At 42.7% G+C, this 20739-nt stretch overlaps 1 protein-coding gene across 2 annotated transcripts; it reads left to right on the plus strand.

Moving 5' to 3' along the window:
* The first annotated feature begins 5128 nt into the window (after positions 1–5128).
* Positions 5129–12486, plus strand: LOC118369010 (zinc finger protein 2-like). 2 transcript variants are annotated; one of them, XM_052497764.1, is made up of 3 exons: positions 6849–7011; positions 7452–8328; positions 11373–12486. In XM_052497764.1, exons 2-3 carry the CDS (start codon positions 8322–8324, stop codon positions 12200–12202), a joined length of 837 nt encoding a protein of 278 aa, XP_052353724.1. In that variant the 5' UTR covers positions 6849–7011; positions 7452–8321; the 3' UTR covers positions 12203–12486. The 2 variants fall into 2 exon arrangements, with proteins under 2 accessions (XP_035609414.1, XP_052353724.1); XM_035753521.2 differs by lacking the exons at positions 6849–7011; positions 7452–8328 and adding an exon at positions 5129–5434.
* The last annotated feature ends 8253 nt before the right edge of the window (positions 12487–20739 follow it).

Raw genomic sequence — 20739 nt, forward strand, 5'->3', positions numbered from 1 at the left:
TGGGTGAAAAGTCAAACTGCTAATAAAATACCCTCATTGAAATGGAGAGAGGATTGACATACTGGACCATATCATCAACTATTGTTAAGGCTGTGTAAGGCAGGCGAAGTCAGGTGCAGGAGAGCAGAGTAGAGTAAACAAGTGCCCAAAAATCACGGAACATGAATACAAAAAGTATAGCGCGTGAGCTAGAGAGTAGAGCAAGACAATGGAGAGAGCAGCAACGCCTTCGCCAGGCCCAGAACAAACTGAAGAAGGCAGAGTGGCGCCACTCCCTCTTAGAAAAGGGTTATGGTTACTCTACCCTTCTATGAGCATGCCAGCACCACACCCGCTCTTATTCTATAAAGGTCATGGGGCCCAATCCACGCCAGCAGTCTACACCTGGGGTGCCTTTAGCACCTGTGACTCCAGGCCCAAAAAAACTATTGCCTTACCAAAGGCATTCTACAAACAGGGGTCGACAGAACCTACACCCTACTTGACTGCATGGTTACAAGTCAAGTCTCAGGCCAAGCGGATTCCCAGTCGGGCCCGTCGAGTTGGACCAGAAAGAGGAAAAGGGTTGAAGAAAAGGATAAGTATCCTGATGGTCAGCTCACCGCCAACTACAGTCTACCTGAACCTATCAAATCACTCTGGCTGTGTGATGCTAAAGGTGGTGAAAGTCTGGCTCCACAAGGATAACAGATCTCTCAAAACCTATGCAGTCCTAGTAAACTCACACGTGCTAAATCAAGGTGACTTACAAAGTGCGGTGATGTTGTGTACACATCTAAATAATCATTGTGGAATCTGAAAAGATGGGCTTTTAAAGGCTGATCATGACTCACATTAACACCATCATCCCAAACACCCTAGATCCACTCCAATTCACATATTGCCCAAACAGATTCACAGATGATGCAACCTGTATTGCACTTCACAGTGCCCTTTCCTGCCTGGACAAAAGGAACACCTAAGTGAGAATGCTGTACGTAGACTAGAGCTCAGCGTTCAACACCATAGTTCCCTTCAAGCTCATCAATAAACTAAGGAACCTTGGACTGAACACCTCGCTCTGCAACTGGATCTTGATATCCTGACAGGCCGCCCCCAGGAGGTGAGGGTAGGCAATAACAAATCCGCCACGCTGACCCTCAACATGGGGCGCCCTCAGGGGTGCGTGCTTAGTCCCCTCCTGTACTCCCGGTTCACCCATGACTGTATAGCCGCTCGCGACTCCAACACCATCATCAAGTCTGCCGATGACACAACGGTGATGGCCCTGATCACCAACGATGATGAGACAGCTTACAGGGAGGTCAGAGACCTGGCAGTGTGGTACCAGGACAACAATCTCTCCCTCAACGTGATGAAGACAAAGGAGATGATCGTGGACTACAGGCAAGGAGGGCCGAACAGGCCCCCATTCACACCGACGGGTCAAGAGTTTCAAGTTCCTCTGTGTCAACACCTATCATGGTCAAAACACAAGAAGAGGGCATGACAACACCTATATCCCCCTCAGGAGGCTGAAAAGATTTGGCATGTGTCCTCAGATCCTCAAAGTTCTACAGCTGCACCATTGAGAGCATATTGACTAGCTGCATCACCACTTTAATGGCAGCTGCTTGGCATATGAAGGCACAAGGCGCTACAGAGGGTAAGGCATACGGCCCAGTGCATCACGGGGGAAGAACTCTCTGCCATCCAGGACATCTATACCAGGGGGTGTCAGAGTAAGGCCCTATAAATTGTCAAAGAATCCAGACACCCAAATGAAAAACAGATATATAATTTACCTAAGTATTCACACCCCTGGGTCAATTCATGTTAGAATCACCCTTGGCAGCGCTTACAGTTATGAGGCTTGGTAAGTCTCAGAACTTTGCACACAATATTTGCATATTATTATTTTTTATTTTTTAATAAGCTCTGTCAAGTTGGTTGTTCATCATTGCTAGACAGCCATTTAAATCTTGCCATAGATTTTCAAGCCGATATAAGTAAAAAATGTAACTAGACCACTCAGGAAAATTCAATGTTGTCTTGGTGAGCAACTCTAGTGTATATCTGGCCTTGTGTTGTAGGTTATTGTCCTGCTGAAAGGTGAATTTGTCTCCCAGTGTCTGTTGGAAAGCAGACTGAAACAGGTTTTCCTCTAGAACTTTCCCTGTGCATAGCTCTAAACATATAGTTTTGTATTCAGGACATGTTTAGCAATTTTTTACTTTAGTGAGTTATTGCAAACAGGATGCATGATTTGGAATATTTTTATTCTGTACAGGCCGACTTCTTTTCAATTATGTCAAATAGGTTACTATTGTGGATTAACTACAATGTTGTTGATCCATCCTCAGTTTTTTTCCTTTTTCCTAACACTGCCATTAAACTCTGTAGCTGTTTTAAAGTCACCATTGGCCTAATGGTGAAATCCTTGAGCGTAAAGAAAAAGTTGTCAAAAAAATACAAAGTAAAGTACAAATACCCCCCAAAACTACTTAAGTAGTACTTTAAAGTATTTTTAGTTGAGTAAAGGTCAGCAATGGGGAGTTACTGCTTCCTACAATAGCTACAATATACAACAACTGAATGCATTCAACTGAAATGTGTCTTCAGTATTTAACCCAACCCCTCTGAATCAGAGAGGTGCTGGGGGCTGCCATAATCGACATCCACATCTTCGCCTCCAAGGAACAGTGGGTCCCAGCTTTGATTTAAGCTGGGACACAAGGCTGGTAGCCTAGTGGTTAGAGCATTGGACTAGTAACCGAAAGGTTGCAAAATCGAATCCCTGAGTTGACGAGGTAAAAATCTGTCGTTCTGCCCCAGAACAAGGCAGTTAACCCACTGTTCCTAGGTCATCATTGAAAAAAAAAATTCTTCTTAACTGACTTGCCTGGTTAAATAATAAAAACAATGTTTAAGGGTATATACCGACAGGGACTATGTTTAGCCACTGATTGGTTGGTAGTTGGTACTTCAGAAATTGTCTGCAGTCTTACATTACATTCAATTTATCTGGGGTAATGACATGGGGTGTTTACTGGCTCTTTAGTTTATACTGAGCACATCTTAGTGAAATGTACAAGAAGCCTTGCTTCCCTTCTGAAACCTAATGAATACATGCCTAGATTATTTTTGGTCATCAGAGTGTATTTTATATGTCCCTCCCTTAGTTTAAAATGTAGAACAGTTTGTAGTCTCCATTTTTCTTTTTTTTTAACTAGGCAGGTCAGTTAAGAACAAATTCCTATTTTCAATGACGACCTTGTTCAGGGACAGAACAACAGATTTTTTACCTTGTCAGCTCCGGGATCTGATCTTGCAACCTTTCGGCTACTAATCCAACATTCTAACCACTCGGCAGGTAGATCGGACACTACTAAAGGCTATGAACATTTTTGGTATTTTTTCAACTGAACTGGTTTACATTTAATATGTCTCAAAGTCAGGTTTGATTTGATTGACTGAACACAAAGGTGTTGTACCCTGGAAACCAGAGCTGCAGCATGCCCTCCGCCGAAGGATCCTAGATGGACCTTCATTAGGCTTTAAACCCACTGTTAAGCGTTTGCCTGGCTACCCATCCACATGGCTCTGGCCAACTGATGTTTCTTCTCCACGTTGAGCCTGGATTTGCCAATCTCCCCAACATTCTGATTGGTCATAGAAACGTAAGGGTTGGGCAAGAGCCGGACTACGTGATGACATCATTAACTGTGATAACTCTGATTGGTTAGACTTGTTAGAGAAGATCCAATCGCTGATTAATTTGTTTTGTACAACGCCCCTCATTTTAAAGTCACACAAATGACAGTTTCAGACTGAACGTATGTAGCGATTGACAGAGCAGAGGAATTCAATTCAAGGTGAGTCGTGAGGCAAGCCTAACACGTGTCTTTATATCACACCAGGGTCTACGAACTCACAACGAGATCTACTTTTTTCACCACGATAAACCGTTTCAATCTGTCTCTTTTTATTTATTTTTTTATTTTTATTTCACCTTTATTTAACCAGGTAGGCTAGTTGAGAACAAGTTCTCATTTGCAACTGCGACCTGGCCAAGATAAAGCATAGCAGTGTGAACAGACAACACAGAGTTACACATGGAGTAAACAATTAACAAGTCAATAACACAGGAGAAAAAAAGAGAGTCTGTATACATTGTGTGCAAAAGGCATGAGGAGGTAGGCGAATAATTACAATTTTGCAGATTAACACTGGAGTGATAAATGATCAGATGGTCATGTACAGGTAGAGATATTGGTGTGCAAAAGAGCAGAAAAGTAAATAAATAAAAACAGTATGGGGATGAGGTAGGTAAAAATGGGTGGGCTATTTACCGATAGACTATGTACAGCTGCAGCGATCGGTTAGCTGACTCAGATAGCAGATGTTTGAAGTTGGTGAGGGAGATAAAAGTCTCCAACTTCAGCGATTTTTGCAATTCGTTCCAGTCACAGGCAGCAGAGAACTGGAACGAAAGGCGGCCAAATGAGGTGTTGGCTTTAGGGATGATCAGTGAGATACACCTGCTGGAGCTCTGACAGCATCAACCTCACTGACTTATTAAAGACAGAATCCACATTAGGGGAAACAGTGCCACTGTTCACCTCAGCGCCATTGTTATAGAGTTTTTGTTTTGTTGACTAAATGTAAATGAGCAGTGTGGTAAAAACAAATTGCAGTACATCAGTGGATGGCTCATAATAAATAGCTGGAACTGATTCCGCTCCAGCCATTACGAGTCCGTCCTCCCCAATTAAGGTGCCACCAACCTCCTGTGCAGGACATATTCTTCTGATCTATTGAAGCGTGCAGTGATGTCAGAGGGAGAGAAAAAACTGTGTTCGTTGTTTTCTGTAAACTTCTTTGTTGGTATAATATCCCAAACAAAAGTGGCAGTTTTACCATTAAGGATTCCAACTTTAAAGAATATAATTTATTCACTATGTGCCACAGAAACTGCTTTTACTGTGAATTAAGCAGCAGGAGCAGTGATTCAATAAGTTGTGTCCACTTAAGGACATTTAAAGACTTAGGGTCTATAGGCTGTCTTACACAGTAGTAAACTCCCATCCAGCTGGCGGCGCCTGTTGTGCATTTCTAAACTAACCACCCACTAGAATAAAATGCATTTTCTAAAATTCCTTGACTAGAGCACGGAAGTAGGATTGGAGACGACTTGTTTTTATTTTCAACGTTCCCTGTGTGCAGTAAAGAAATACCCACTGACAATACTAAATAGGCTACCCGACTCTCATTCGACTGAAAATGACTAAACTACAGTTGTTGAGTGTGTTTCTAAATGAGCGCTTAACGGCGGCTGTTGTGGAGATTGTCGGGGCAGTTGAGAAAACGGTAGTGGAGTACCAGGAGGAGAATGATCGGCTACGGAGACTGCTGAGGATCACACCAGAGATACCACTAAAGTTATCGAGAATAGGTACGTAGTTATGAACATAGAAATAAGAATGAATAGAACGGGCTTGTAACTGATGCGGCTCAAGCAATGGGGATGCATTTGTTGTCATCTCATTAGAGTTGATTCAACAAATCACAGCACAGATTGCTGGATATTCTTCCTGCTGTGCTCCTATGTGTACAGTCGTAATGGCCGCCATCCAAACATTATAGCATAATTGACTTGAATAGGGACACCCGTTCTAATCATTCTTATATCTGTGGCTATGTAGCCTTTGATCGTGACTCTCAGTATAAGGAGAGTTTAGGAACATTAACACGCATCACTTGCGGTACGGTTTTGTAAGTCGAACGACCTTATCTTTCATATTATCGAGAAATACACGATTTTAAATTGATAACTTTTTATAGGGTTAATGTTTTCACAAAGCCATATCTCCACGAGGGAGTTACTTTACGCGGGCCCTGGATGAACCGGGCAAAGACACTGCTCGGTCATTTTGTCGACAATGTAGGATGGTGCGTCGTTCAGAAACATACAACATATATTTTCGGTTAAAACAAATGTTTGCGTTTTCTAATTAGTTTTCATTGTGAAGGTAGCTTTTTTAAAAATCAAAACCAATCACATAATCTTACTAATTAGCCAACAACACATGCTTTAATTATGTCACTTATTTTGAGCCGACTTTGCTTGGGCACCTGGGTGAGATTATTCGAACCCCCTCATTGTTACAACGCGTGTTTACGGAAAAGAGACGGAAGACAGAGGCTGCTGTCAAAAAACACTTAAGACACCCTATCCTAAGGTCCATGTGTAATGTGATATTGTACCCCCTGGCCCCGCCCCTAGACCCCCTAGTCCAATTGTCATTTTATATTATTTATATATACAGACACACTTGTGTTCCCACACGTACTTCCTGTATTGATTTGTTGTTAATAGATATTTTTCATCATTTCTTCCTCCCTCGCCCTGTAAGTGTATACTCGTCAGACGTCATGAAACGTCATCAGAACTGTCCACTTAATTTGAGGGCTGAGGGGATAGTAAGAGACATACAGACACCTACAATTCTAACAGCTTTTAAAAAATATTTATGACATTTTTTAAAGGAAACTTCCTTAATTTTGTTCACAAGTAGGTATGTTGTGTGGCAACATCCAAACTTTTTTCCCAACAGATATTATCAATAAATCCATTCCAATAAGGCATGACAATAAGGTATAGATACAGCATCCTGCTGAAACAAGGTTCGTATCGCTCTGTTGTTGACTGGACCAAAAGAGAAACCAATCTTTCCTACTGATGAGTCAACAGGGTCAATAGAAGGTAGGCTCTGAGGGTCAGGTCTTTCCTACTGATGAGTCAACAGGGTCAATAGAAGGTAGGCTCTGAGGGTCAGGTCTTTCCTACTGATGAGTCAACAGAAGGTAGGCTCTGAGGGTCAGGTCTTTCCTACTGATGAGTCAACAGGGTCAACAGAAGGTAGGCTCTGAGGGTCAGGTCTTTCCTACTGATGAGTCAACAGGGTCAACAGAAGGTAGGCTCTGAGGGTCAGGTCTTTCCTACTGATGAGTCAACAGGGTCAATAGAAGGTAGGCTCTGAGGGTCAGGTCTTTCCTACTGATGAGTCAACAGGGTCAACAGAAGGTAGGCTCTGAGGGTCAGGTCTTTCCTACTGATGAGTCAACAGGGTCAACAGAAGGTAGGCTCTGAGGGTCAGGTCTTTCCTACTGATGAGTCAACAGGGTCAACAGAAGGTAGGCTCTGAGGGTCAGGTCTTTCCTACTGATCAGTCAACAGGGTCAATAGAAGGTGGGCTCTGAGGGTCAGGTCTTTCCTACTGATGAGTCAACAGGGTCAACAGAAGGTAGGCTCTGAGGGTCAGGTCTTTCCTACTGATGAGTCAACAGGGTCAACAGAAGGTAGGCTCTGAGGGTCAGGTCTTTCCTACTGATCAGTCAACAGGGTCAATAGAAGGTGGGCTCTGAGGGTCAGGTCTTTCCTACTGATGAGTCAACAGGGTCAACAGAAGGTAGGCTCTGAGGGTCAGGTCTTTCCTACTGATCAGTCAACAGGGTCAATAGAAGGTGGGCTCTGAGGGTCAGGTCTTTCCTACTGATGAGTCAACAGGGTCAACAGAAGGTAGGCTCTGAGGTTCAGGTCTTGACACGTTCCTGAATAATAAAGCAACGCCTGAGGGAATGGCATCTAAAACAATTGCAAAATCTTTAGGTGTTACAGGCACCTTGTAAAGTGATAAGAATTCTTTATAACTATTTTTTTTTTTAAACACTGCATTTACTATTTGGCTCACGAGAAATGATTTTTAAATGGACCACCCTTGGCCGGGAATTCGTCACTGGTTCATCCCGGGATGATTGTGTTTTCAGCCACCGGCAGCATGTGGGTGCTTTATATGCGCTAGTCAATTGAGTGAATGTCTACTTATTAAATATAGAATTATTAATATACGCATACTGTACGATGGCTAGCAAATGAATTAGATAACTAGCTAGAACTTCTGAAGGAACATTTGTATTTCTACAATTTCCAAAAGATGACCAAACAAAACATTGACTTTTTACGAGGTGTGTTTGTGCCGTCATGTGCATTAGTAGCACAATTTCAAACCAATTTGCATTCGTTTTTATTTACACTTGTACGTTAACTTCTCCGTTGTTTTTAAGTTTTTCGCTGACCGTTCTTAGCGGATGTACAATCGTCGCGAATTGAATTATGGCGAGTTTCAGGCCCTGGAGTGAACGTAATTGTACACATGTAAACTCGACTAAAAAACGAGAGCTAATGGGCTTACGTTGCAAACTTCCCTTGCTTGGCTAATGATTTGGACCGTCCGCCAAGATGGCGATGGGGATTCCCCCAAAGGCATACGGCCCTTGGGATGATGGGTAAGTGGACGAGGGTGTGTCTTTTATAAGTTCGAACTGAGTTGATTACCTGGGATAATTAGGTGATTCTCATAACACCTGTGTGTAAAATATGGGATAATTAGGTGATTCTCATAACACCTGTGTGTAAAATATGGGATAATTAGGTGATTCTCATAACACCTGTGTGTAAAATATGAAATATAAATGGAAGACTGATGCCAGAGCAGCTTACGTGTTGTCACTGAAAAAAATACTGTCTGCTGAAATTGTGTAAACAGTGTAGAGGAAGTGTGTGCTTTGCATTCGTGAAATTATTATGATGTGTTATGAAAGGAGTGGGATTTATGTCTCTGGATCTGTCCCAGAATTGTGAATCGATTCATGTTTAGATGTAGTGTTTGACTGTTTTGGCCTTTACCTTGACCTGGCCAAGATAAAGCAAAGCAGTGCGACATAAACAACACAGAGTTAGTTACACATGGGATAAACAAATGTACAGTCAATAACACAAAATAAAAAAATATATATACAGTGTGTGCAAACGTAGTAAGATTAGGGATGTGAGGCAATAAATAGGCCATAGTTGCGAAATAATGACAATTTAGCATTAACACTGGAGTGATAGATGTGCAAGTAGAGATACTGGGGTGCAAAAATAAATAACAATGTGGGGACGAGGTAGTTGGGTGTGCTATTTACAGATGGGCTATTTACAGATGGGCTGTGTACAGGTGCAATGATCTGTAAGCTGCTCTGACAGCTGATGCTTAAAGTTAGTGAGGGAGATATGAGTCTTCAGCTTCAGTGATTTTTAAAAACATTTTTTTTTTTTTTTTTTTCAATTAGTTCCAGTCATTGACATGGGTGCACCTCAGCCACGCTCAAGGTCCTAAACGATATCATAACTGCCATTGATAAGAGACATTACTGTGCAGCTGTATTCATCGACCTGGCTAAGGCTTTCGACTCTGTCAATCACCACATCCTCATTGGCAGACTCAACAGCCTTGGTTTCTCAAATGATTGCCTCGCCTGGTTCACCAACTACTTCTCTGATAGAGTTCAGTGTGTCAAATCGGAGGGCCTGTTGTCCGGACCTTTGGCAGTCTATGGGTGTGCCACAGGGTTCAATTCTCGGGCCAACTCTATTCTCTGTATACATCAATGATGTCGCTCTCGCTGCTGGTGTATTCTACAAATACCCAGGTGGCTGGTTAGACTGTGAACTCTCCTTCCAGACTCACATTAAATATCTCCAATCCAAATTAAATCTAGAATCGGCTTCCTATTTCCCAACAAAGCATCTTTCACTCATGCTGCCAAACATACCCTCGTAAAATTGACCATCCTACCGATCCTCGACTTCGGCGATGTCATCTATAAAATAGCCTCCAACACTCTCCTCAACCAATTGGATGCAGTCTATCACAGTGCCATCCGTTTTGTCACAAAAGCCATATACACTACCCACCACTGCGACCTGTATGCTCTCATTGGCTGGCCCTCGCTTCACACTCGTCGCCAAACCCACTGGCTCCAGGTCATCTACAAGTCTCTGCTAGGTAAAGCCCCGCCTTATCTCAGCTCACTGGTCACCATAGCAGCACCCACCCGTAGCACACGCTCCAGCAGGTATATCTCACTGGTCACCATAGCAGCACCAACCCTTAGCACGCGCCCCAGCAGGTATATCTCACTGGTCATCCCCAAAGCCAATTATTCCTTTGGCCACCTCTCCTTCCAGTTCTCTGCTGCCAATGACTGGAAAGAACTGCAAAAATCTCTGAAGCTGGAGACTCGTATCTCCCTCACTAGCTTTAAGCACCAGCTGTCAGAGCAGCTCACAGCACCTGTACATTGCTCATCTGTAAATACCCCATCCAACTACCTCATCCCCATACTGTATTTATTTATTTATCTTGTTCCTTTGCACCCCAGTATCTCAACTTGCACAGCCTACCATTCCAGTGTTTTAATTGCTATATTGTAATTACTTTGCCACCATGGCCTATTTATTGCCTTACCTCTCTTATCCGACCTCATTTGCACATGCTGTATATAGATTTTCCTACTCTATTATTGACTGTATGTTTGTTTATTCCATGTGTAACTCTGTGTTGTTGTATGTGTCGAACTGCTTCGCTTTATCTTGGCCAGGTCGCAGTTTCCAATGGCAACTTGTTCTCAACTGGCCTACCTTGTTAAATAAAGGTTAAATAAATAAATAAAAATATGTAAAGGGATGAATAAGAATATGTACATATAAATATATGGATGAGCGATGGCCATGCGACATAGGCAAGATGCAGTAGATGGTATAGAATACAGTATATACATATGAGATGAGTATTTAAAGTGACTACTGATACCTTTTATTATGTCCATTTATTAATGTGGCCAGAGGTTTGAGTCTGTATGTTGGCAGCAGCCTCTCTGTTAGTGGTGGCTGTTTAACAGTCTGATGGCCTTGAGATAGAAGCTGTTTTTTAGTCTCTCGGTCCCAGCTTTGATGCACCTGTACTGACCTCGCCTTCTGGATGATAGCAGGGTGAACAGGCAGTGGCTCGGGTGGTTGTTGTCCTTGATGATCTTTTTTGTATTTTGAGGCTTAAAATCAAAGCGAAGACGTTTTGTGATTGGATTTGCAGTATGTATTTAGTTTGAGATGTAAGCTAGCAACTTTACGACTGTTTCGTTTGGATGAACAAAACGGTTGCTTAGCAACCAGATACTGGCATGTTCTCTGGAGAGAAAAAAAAAAGAATTGAGTTCCAATATTTGCATAATCGTTGTGATTGGAGGATAGCTGTGAGGGTTGCTGAATCAGGATTAAATACTCTGTTCTCCTCGAGCTCGTTAATGATAGAATGTTCATATTGGAAGATGGCAGAAAGGCCAGTCTTTTTGGAAAATGACATGGAGTACAGGGAGTGGAATGTTGGATAAATAAACTGGTACCTAGTCTCTGTCTAGAAGCTGGCCCTAGTTATCTGCTCGGCTGTATAGATCATAGACATCTTGAATTCATCTGTTTGATTCAAATTTCTGCTCCTTCCCTCCAGACTCCCTGCAGATCTCTCTCACTGACTCTGAAGAGGAGGTTCCCCCTGAGCAGCAGCACTGTGAGCAGGAGTGGAGCCCCAGTCTGGGGCAGGAGGACCCAGAGACCACACAGATTAAAGAGAAACAGGAGGAAGTCAGGACCAGTCAGGAGGAAGAGCAGCTTCAAGGTCTGGAGCCTGATATCATAGAGTTCGATTTCACTCCTTCAGGTGTGAAAAGTGAATGTGATCTGGAGGACCCACTTTGGTCCTTGACTCTTCCCCAAACACAGACTGTGAAGGGCAGAGAGAGTGACTCTAAACCAGTGGATCTCACACCTTTTGTCACTGTGACCCACCTAAAGTGTCTTGACATTCCCTGTGACCCTCCAGATAATCAGAACATCGCCTGCAGCCGCAGCTCAGCTGTAAGCAGAAGCCCAGTAGGACTTGACAGCAGCCCACCATTGGATCTGAACACAATAATGGGGGAAACCTGCACATGGCCCTTTTGTGGCAAGACCTTCAAACAAAAAGGACATCTGTCCAGGCACATGAGGGTTCACACAGGAGAGAAACCGTTTAGTTGTGGTGACTGTGGGAAAAGCTTCAGTCAGAAGGGGACCCTAACCATGCATAAACTGACTCACACAGGAGAGAAACCGTTTAGATGTTTTTTTTGCAGTAAAAGCTTCAGCCAGAAAGGGGACCTAATGAGACACATACTGACTCACACGGGAGAGAAACCATTTAGCTGTGGTGACTGTGGTAAAGGCTTCATTCGCAAGGAGCACCTAACTGCACATTTACAGACTCACACAGGAGAAGTGTCGGTCTCAAGCAGAACCTAACCATGCAGAAACTGTCTAAACCGTTTAGCTGTGGTGACTGTGGGAAAAGCTTCGGTGTCAAGGGGAACCGAACTGTTGACATAGAGACACAGGATGATGCACTGTTATTTGTGGTGACTGTGGGAAAGGCTTCAATCATAAGATGGACCTAAGGAGGCATAAACTGACTTACAGTGCATTTGGAAAGTATTCAGACCCCTTGACTTTTTAAAAATGTTCTTACATTACAGCCTTATTCTAGATTTGATTAAATAAAAAAAATGCCCTCATCAATCTACACACAATACCCCATATTGACAGTGAAAACTGTTTTTTATCATTTTTTTCACATTTTTTAAATATTTTTAAATAACTTATTTACATAAGTATTCAGACCCTTTGCTATATGATTATAAAATTGAGTTTGGGTCCATCCTTTTTCCAATGATCATCCTTGATGTTTCTGCGACTTGATTGGAGTCCACCTTTGGAAAATTCAGTTGACAAGACATGTTCTGTCAGCTGATGAGGAATATGCAAGGATGTGGACAACTCGTAGGAAAGGAGGATCATTCACACTGAGGGTTTCAGAAAGAAGTATATAAAAGCAAGTTGTGTTTTTCAACATTTTATGTGAATAAAGTTTGATTTGATTCAATTGATGATGTAATGATTAAACAGTGAATGGTAGGAATGTAGGAAGCTCGCTGGTTCTGTCTGATGTTTTCAGGTTATTATAAACAGGAATTCCTGGGCCTTTTGATTTAGATTGTCTCCCAGCTGATGAGAGAGTGGTTATTGATACAGAATATATCTTCCTTCCATCGGTCCAAAAGTATTTCTCATCCATTTTGTCCTAATGCTGCTTATTCATGATATTGTTTTGAATCCATTGGGAAGTAATGATTTACAATCGACCCCTCGTAAGTACACTTTGTAGAAGTGCGAACTCGGTTTTAAGTAGACTAGAGTTTTTTTTCAGTCCCAACTCAATAAAATTATTAGTAAAATCTCCGTATAACTGCGTTCTTTAGTTTAGCGCACGCTGTCACATCAATCCCTAACCGTTGCCCTTATCAGGAGTCACCTGTGTTACAATTTCTTATTTTGAAATATATTTTATATGAATTTATTTTATAGTTCAATACAACACGAAGACACAGTGGAATTTTGCTGAAGACACAGCTACAATAGGACAACAATATGATAGTGACGACAACAGGACAGTCAGGTAAGCATTCACAATCCGGTCTTTATCCAGAAGACACAGAAATATGGACCCAGAATCTGTTGGGTCATCAGGAGGGATCAGCCAATCGTGAAGAAGAAAATAGCCTCAATGGTGCTGCCCATGCTGTCACCGATACAAAGATGAGTCCTTTATCTATCTCTAAGGGTTTTACACCTGTCACACATTGGAGAAGCATGGAGGTAGATTCTACATAGTTTACACCTGTCACACATTGGAGAAGCATGGAGGTAGATTCTACATAGTTTACACCTGTCACACATTGGAGAAACATGGAGGTAGATTCTACATAGTTTACACCTGTCACACATTGGAGAAACATGGAGGTAGATTCTACATAGTTTACACCTGTCACACATTGGAGAAACATGGAGGTAGATTCTACATAGTTTACACCTGTCACACATTGGAGAAACATGGAGGTAGATTCTATATAGTTTACACCTGTCACACATTGGAGAAGCATGGAGGTAGATTCTATATAGTTTACACCTGTCACACATTGGAGAAGCATGGAGGTAGATTCTATATAGTTTACACCTGTCACACATTGGAGAAACATGGAGGTAGATTCTACATAGTTTACACCTGTCACACATTGGAGAAACATGGAGGTAGATTCTATATAGTTTAGTTTCGGAGTAATGAAGTATGCAGTACTTTGTATTGTATCAATTGATACCTGGGGGTATTGATGGAACAAGAGTGAATTCTAGATGGAGCTTCTCTCCAGATATCATCCAAGATCTTAATGTTGAACTCTTCACCCCAGATCTCATTGTGGTGACTAGTAGAGGCCTCTGCATAGGTGGAGAAAAAAGGAGAAAAATTGGGAGACTAGGATATGGCCTTAATGTCCATGTACTCTTATAATCTCCACCCAGCACAGTCAGAAGAGGACTGGCCAGCCCTCAGAGCCTGATTCCTCTCAAGGTTTCTTCCTAGCTTCCTGCCTTTTCAAGGGAATTGTTCTTAACAAAGGATCTGAATACTTATGTAATAAAGGTATTTGTGTTTTTATGTTATTTTTAATACATTTAGAAAGACTCATTGTTTTTTCTCTTGCTTTGTCACTATTTGGTGTAGATTGTTGAGGATTTTTATTTAATCCATTTTAAAATAAGGCTGTAACATAATAAAATGTGAAAGAGGGAAGGGGTCTGAATGATTTACAAATGCACTGTGTATACACAGTGGGGCAAACAAGTATTTAGTCAGCCACCAATTGTGCAAGTTCTCCCGCTTAAAAAGATGAGAGGCCTGTCATTTTCATCATAGGTACACTTCAACTATGAAAATCAAATCAAATGTATTTGTCACATACACATGGTTAGCAGATGTTAATGCGAGTGTAGCGAAATGCTTGTGCTTCTAGTTCCGACAATGCAGTAATAACCAACGAGTAATCTAACCTAACAATTCCAAAACTACTACCTTATACAGACAAGGGTTAAAGGGATAAAGAATATGTACATAAAGATATGAATGAGTGATGGTACAGAACGGCATTGGCAAGATGCAGTAGATGGTATCGAGTACAGTATATACATATGAGATGAGTAATGTAGGGTATGTAAACAAAGTGGCATAGTTTAAAGTGGCTAGTGATACATTTATTACATAAAGATGCAGTAGATGGTATCGAGTACAGTATATACATATAAGATTAATAATGTAGGGTATGTAAACATATTAAGTAGCATTGTTTAAAGTGGATAGTTATATATTGTACATCAATTTCCATCAATTCCCATTATTAAAGTGGCTGGAGTTGAGTCAGTGTGTTGGCAGCAGCCACTTAATGTTAGTGGTGGCTGTTTAACAGTCTGATGGCCTTGAGATAGAAGCTGTTTTTCAGTCTCTCGGTCCCTGCTTTGATGCACCTGTACTGACCTCGCCTTCTGGATGATGTTGGGGTGAACAGGCAGTGGCTCGGGTGGTTGTTGTCCTTGATGATCTTTATGGCCTTCCTGTGACATCGGGTGGTGTAGGTGTCCTGGAGGGCAGGTAGTCTGGCCCCGGTGATGCGTTGTGTAGACCTCACTACCCTCTGGAGAGCCTTACGGTTGTGGGCGGAGCAGTTGCCATACCAGGCGGTGATACAGCCCGACAGGATGCTCTCGATTGTGCATCTGTAGAAGTTTGTGAGTGCTTTTGGTGACAAGCCAAATTTCCTGAGGTTGAAGAGGCGCTGCTGCGCCTTCTTCACGATGCTGTCTGTGTGGGTGGACCAATTCAGTTTGTCTGGATAGGGGAGTGCTCCCTCTGCTGTTTCCTGAAGTCCACAATCATCTCCTTAGTTTTGTTGATGTTGAGTGTGAGGTTATTTTCCTGACACCACACTCTGAGGGCCCTCACCTCCTCCCTGTAGGCCGTCTCATCGTTGTTGGTAATCAAGCCTACCACTGTAGTGTCGTCCGCAAACTTGATGATTGAGTTGGAGGCGTGCATGGCCAAGTAGTCGTGGGTAAACAGGGAGTACAGGAGATGGCTCAGAACGCACCCTTGTGGGGCCCCAGTGTTGAGGATCAGCGGGGAGGAGATGTTGTTGCCTACCCTCACCACCTGGGGAAGGCCCGTCAGGAAGTCCAGTACACAGTTGCACAGGACGGGGTCGAGACCTAGGGTCTTGAGCTTGATGACGAGTTTGGAGTGTACTATGGTGTTAAATGCTGAGCTGTAGTCGATGAACAGCATTCTCACATAGGTATTCCTCTTGTCCAGGGGGTTAGGGCAGTGTGCAGTGTGGTTGAGATTGCATTGTCTGTGGACCTATTTGGGCGGTAAGCAAATTGGAGTGGGTCTAGGGTGTCAGGTAGGGTGGAGGTGATATGGTCCTTGACTAGTCTCTCAAAGCACTTCATGATGACGGAAGTACGGGGCGGTTTAGCTCAGTTACCTTAGCTTTCTTGGGAACAGGAACAATGGTGGCCCTCTTGAAGCATGTGGGAACAGCAGACTGGGATAAGGATTGATTGAATATGTCCGTAAACACACCAGCCAGCTGGTCTGCGCATGCTCTGAGGGCATGGCTGGGGATGCCGTCTGGGCCTGCAGCCTTGCGAGGGTTGACACGTTTAAATGTTTTACTCACATCGGCTGCAGTGAAGGAGAGTCCGCATGTTTTGGTTGCGGGCCGTGTCAGTGGCACTGTATTGTCCTCAAAGCGGGCATAAAAGTTATTTAGTCTGCCTGGGAGCAAGACATCCTGGTCTGTGACGGGGCTGGTTTTCTTTTTGTAATCCGTGATTGACTGTAGACCCTACCACATACCTCTTGTGTCTGAGCCGTTGAATTGCGACTCTACTTTGTCTCTATACTGACGCTTAGCTTGTTTGATCGCCTTGCGGAGGGAATAGCTACACTGTTTGTATTCGGTCATGTTTCCGGTCACCTTGCCCTGGTTAAAAGCAGTGGTTCGCGCATTCAGTTTCACGCGAATGCTGCCATCAATCCACGGTTTCTGGTTTGGGAATGTTTTAATTGTTGATATGGGAACGACAGACAAAATGAGGAAAAAAAATCCAGAAAATCACATTGTAGGATTTTTAATGAATTTATTTGCAAATTATGGTGGAAAATAAGTATTTGGTCACCTACAAACAAGCAAGATTTCTGGCTCTCACAGACCTGTAACTTCTTCTTTAAGAGGCTCCTCTGTCCTCCACTCATTACCTGTATTGATGGCACCTGTTTGAACTTGTTGTCAGTATAAAAGACACATGTCCACAACCTCAAACAGTCACACTCCAAACTCCACTATGGCCAAGACCAAAGAGCTGTCAAAGGACACCAGAAACAAAATTGTAGACCTGCACCAGGCTGGGAAGATTGAATCTGCAATAGGTAAGCAGCTTGGTTTGAAGAAATCAACTGTGGGAGCAATTATTAGGAAATGGAAGACATACAAGACCACTGATAATCTCCCTCAATCTGGGGCTCCACGCAAGATCTCACCCTGTGGGGTCAAAATGATCACAAGCAAAAACGGTGAGCAAAAATCCCAGAACCACACGGGGGGACCTAGTGAATGACCTGCAGAGAGCTGGGACCTAAGTAACAAAGCCCACAATTCAAGGGCATTGAAGATGAAACGTGGCTGGGTCTTTCAGCATGACAATGATCCCAAACACACCGCCCGGGCAACGAAGGAGTGGCTTCGTAAGAAGCATTTCAAGGTCCTGGAGTGACTTGGCCAGTCTCCAGATCTCAACCCCATAGAAAATCTTTGGAGGGAGTTGAAAGTCCGTGTTGCCCAGCAACAGCCCCAAAACATCACTGCTCTAGAGGAGAACTGCATGGAGGAATGGGCCAAAATACCAGCAACAGTGTGTGAAAACCTTGTGAAGACTTACAGAAAACGTTTGACCTCTGTCCTTGCCAACAAAGGGTATATAACAAAGTATTGAGATAAACTTTTGTTATTGACCAAATACTTATTTTCCACCATAATTTGCAAATAAATTCATTACAAATCCTACAATGTGATTTACTGAATTTTATTTCCTTATTTTGTCTGTCATATTTGAAGTGTACCTATGATGAAAATTACAGGCCTCTCTCGTCTTTTTAAGTGGGAGAACTTGCACAATTGGTGGCTGACTAAATACTTTTTTGCCCCACTGTATATATATACATATATTGCGCTTGTCTTTTTCTAGTAGCACTGACTTTGCTGATAACTTCTGTCTTGAGGAAATAACACTGAAACATGCATGAGTGCACCAGCTGTTCTGGAAAACTGTGTGATCACGCTCTCCGCAGCCGATGTGAGCAAGACCTTTAAACAGGTCAACATTCACAAGGCTGCTCGGCCAGACAGATTACCAGGACGTGTACTCAGAGCATGTGCGGACCAACTGGCAAGTGTCTTCACTGACATTTTCAACCTCTCCCTGACCGAGTCTGTAATAACTACATGTTTCAAGCAGACCAGCATAGTCCCTGTGCCCAAGAATGCAAATGTAACTTGACTAAATGACTACCACATCGTAGCACTCACGTCGGTAGCCATGACAGTGCTTTGAGAGGCTGGTCATGGCTCACATCAAAACCATCATCGTGGAAACGCTTGACCCACTCCATTTCACATACTGCCCCAACAGATCCACAGATGATGCGATCTCAATCGCACTCCACACTGCCCTTTCCCACCTGGACAAAAGGAACACCTATGTGAGAATGCTGTTCATTGACTACAGCTCAGCGTTCAACACCATAGTGCCCACGAAGCTCATCACTAAGCTAAGGACCTTGGGACTAAACACCTACCTCTGCAACTGGAACCTGGACTTCCTGACGGGCCGCCCCCACGTGGTAAGGGTAGTGCACAACACATCTGCCACGCTGATCCTCAACACAGGGACCCCTCAGGGATGCGTGCTCAGTCCCCTCCTGTACTCCCTGTTCACCCATGACTGCATGGCCAAGCACGACTCCAACACCATCATTAAGTTTTCTGATGAAACAACAGTCTCTGACCTCCCTCAATGTGAGCAAGAAATAGGAGATGATCGTGGACTACAGGAAAGGAGGGCCGAACAGTGTCCACATCACCAACAAACTATCATGGTCCAAACACACCAAGACATTTGTGAAGAGGGCACAAGAACACCTTTTCCCCCTCAGGAGACTGAAAAGATTCCCAGATCCTTACTTTTTATTTTTTACTTTAGTTTAGTTTATTTAGTAAATATTGCTGGTTAAGGGCTTGTAGGTCAGAATTTCACTGTGAGGTCTACTACACCTGTTGTATTCAGCATTTCACTGTAAGGTCTACTACACCTGTTGTATTCAGCATTTCACTGTAAGGTCTACTACACCTGTTGTATTCAGCATTTCACTGTAAGGTGTACTACACCTGTTGTATTCAGCATTTCACTGTAAGGTCTACTACACCTGTTGTATTCAGCATTTCCCTGTAAGGTGTACTACACCTGTTGTATTCAGCATTTCACTGTAAGGTCTACTACACCTGTTGTATTCAGCATTTCACTGTAAGGTCTACTACACCTGTTGTATTCAGCATTTCACTGTAAGGTCTACTACACCTGTTGTATTAAGCATTTCACTCTAACGTCTACACCTGTTGTATTCAGTGCATATGAGAAATACAATGTTATTTTATTTGATATGTGCTTGTCTTACCTAGCTATCTTTAGATGAATGAACTGACTGTAAGTCACTGGATAAAACTGTCTGCTAAATGACTAAAAGGTCAAGCTAAATAAATAAAGATGTATTCAATTTTTTTAAACATTTTATTTCACCTTTATTTAACCAGGTAGGCCAGTTGAGAACAAGTTCTCATTTACAACTGAGACCTGGCCACGATAAAGCAAAGCAGTTCGACACATACAAAAACACAGAGTTACACATGGAATAAACAAATGTAACGGATAGCTTAGTTACCGGTGCGCGCTAAATAGCGTTTCAATCGGTGACGTCACTTGCTCTGAGACCTTGAAGTAGTGGAGCGATGGGTAACGATGCTTTGTGGGTGACTGTTGTTGATGTGTGCAGAAGATCCCTGGTTCTGGCAAGGGGACGGTCTAAAGTTATACTGTTACACAAACATACAGACAATAATACAGTAGAAAAGTATATATACAGTGTGTGCAGATGAGGTAAGATTAAGGGAGGTAAGGCAATAAATAGGCCATAGTGGCGAAGTAATTACAATTTAGCATTAACACTGGAGTGATAGATGTGCAAAAGATGAATGTGCAAGTTGAGATACTGCGGTGCAAAGGAGCAAGATAAATACATAAATACAGTATGGGGATGAGGTAGTTAGATGGGCTCTTTACAGATGGGCTATGTACAGGTGCAGTGATCTGTGAGCTGCTCTGACAGTTGGTGCTTAAAGCTAGTGAGGGAGATATGAGTCTCCAGCTTCAGTGATTTTTGCAGTTTGTTTCAGTCATTGGCAGCAGAGAACTGGAAGGAAAGGCTGATGTAATGATTAAACAGCACAGAGTATTGGAGGAAACTCACTGGTCTGCTGTTCAAAGTCCGTTGATGTTCTCACATAATTAGAATATAAATTCCTCTGTTTTGTCATTTCTGTCATGCTGATGAGAAAATGTTTGGACTGATGTGATTGATACATCAAATAAAATGTCAGAAAAGGTCTCCTTGCTCTTGTCCTAGAGTATGTTTCATCAGATTTCACCTAATGCTGCTCTTTGATGATATTTATTTAATATTGTATAATGTTATAAAGTCGACTCCTGATGATCCTAAACCAGTTTCTACTGGTTTGTAGGCTGCCCCAATCCAGCTGGCGGCGCTATTGTTCTTTTCCGTG

Source organism: Oncorhynchus keta, chromosome 35 (assembly GCF_023373465.1).
Source record: "Oncorhynchus keta strain PuntledgeMale-10-30-2019 chromosome 35, Oket_V2, whole genome shotgun sequence".
Lineage (NCBI taxonomy): Eukaryota > Metazoa > Chordata > Actinopteri > Salmoniformes > Salmonidae > Oncorhynchus > Oncorhynchus keta.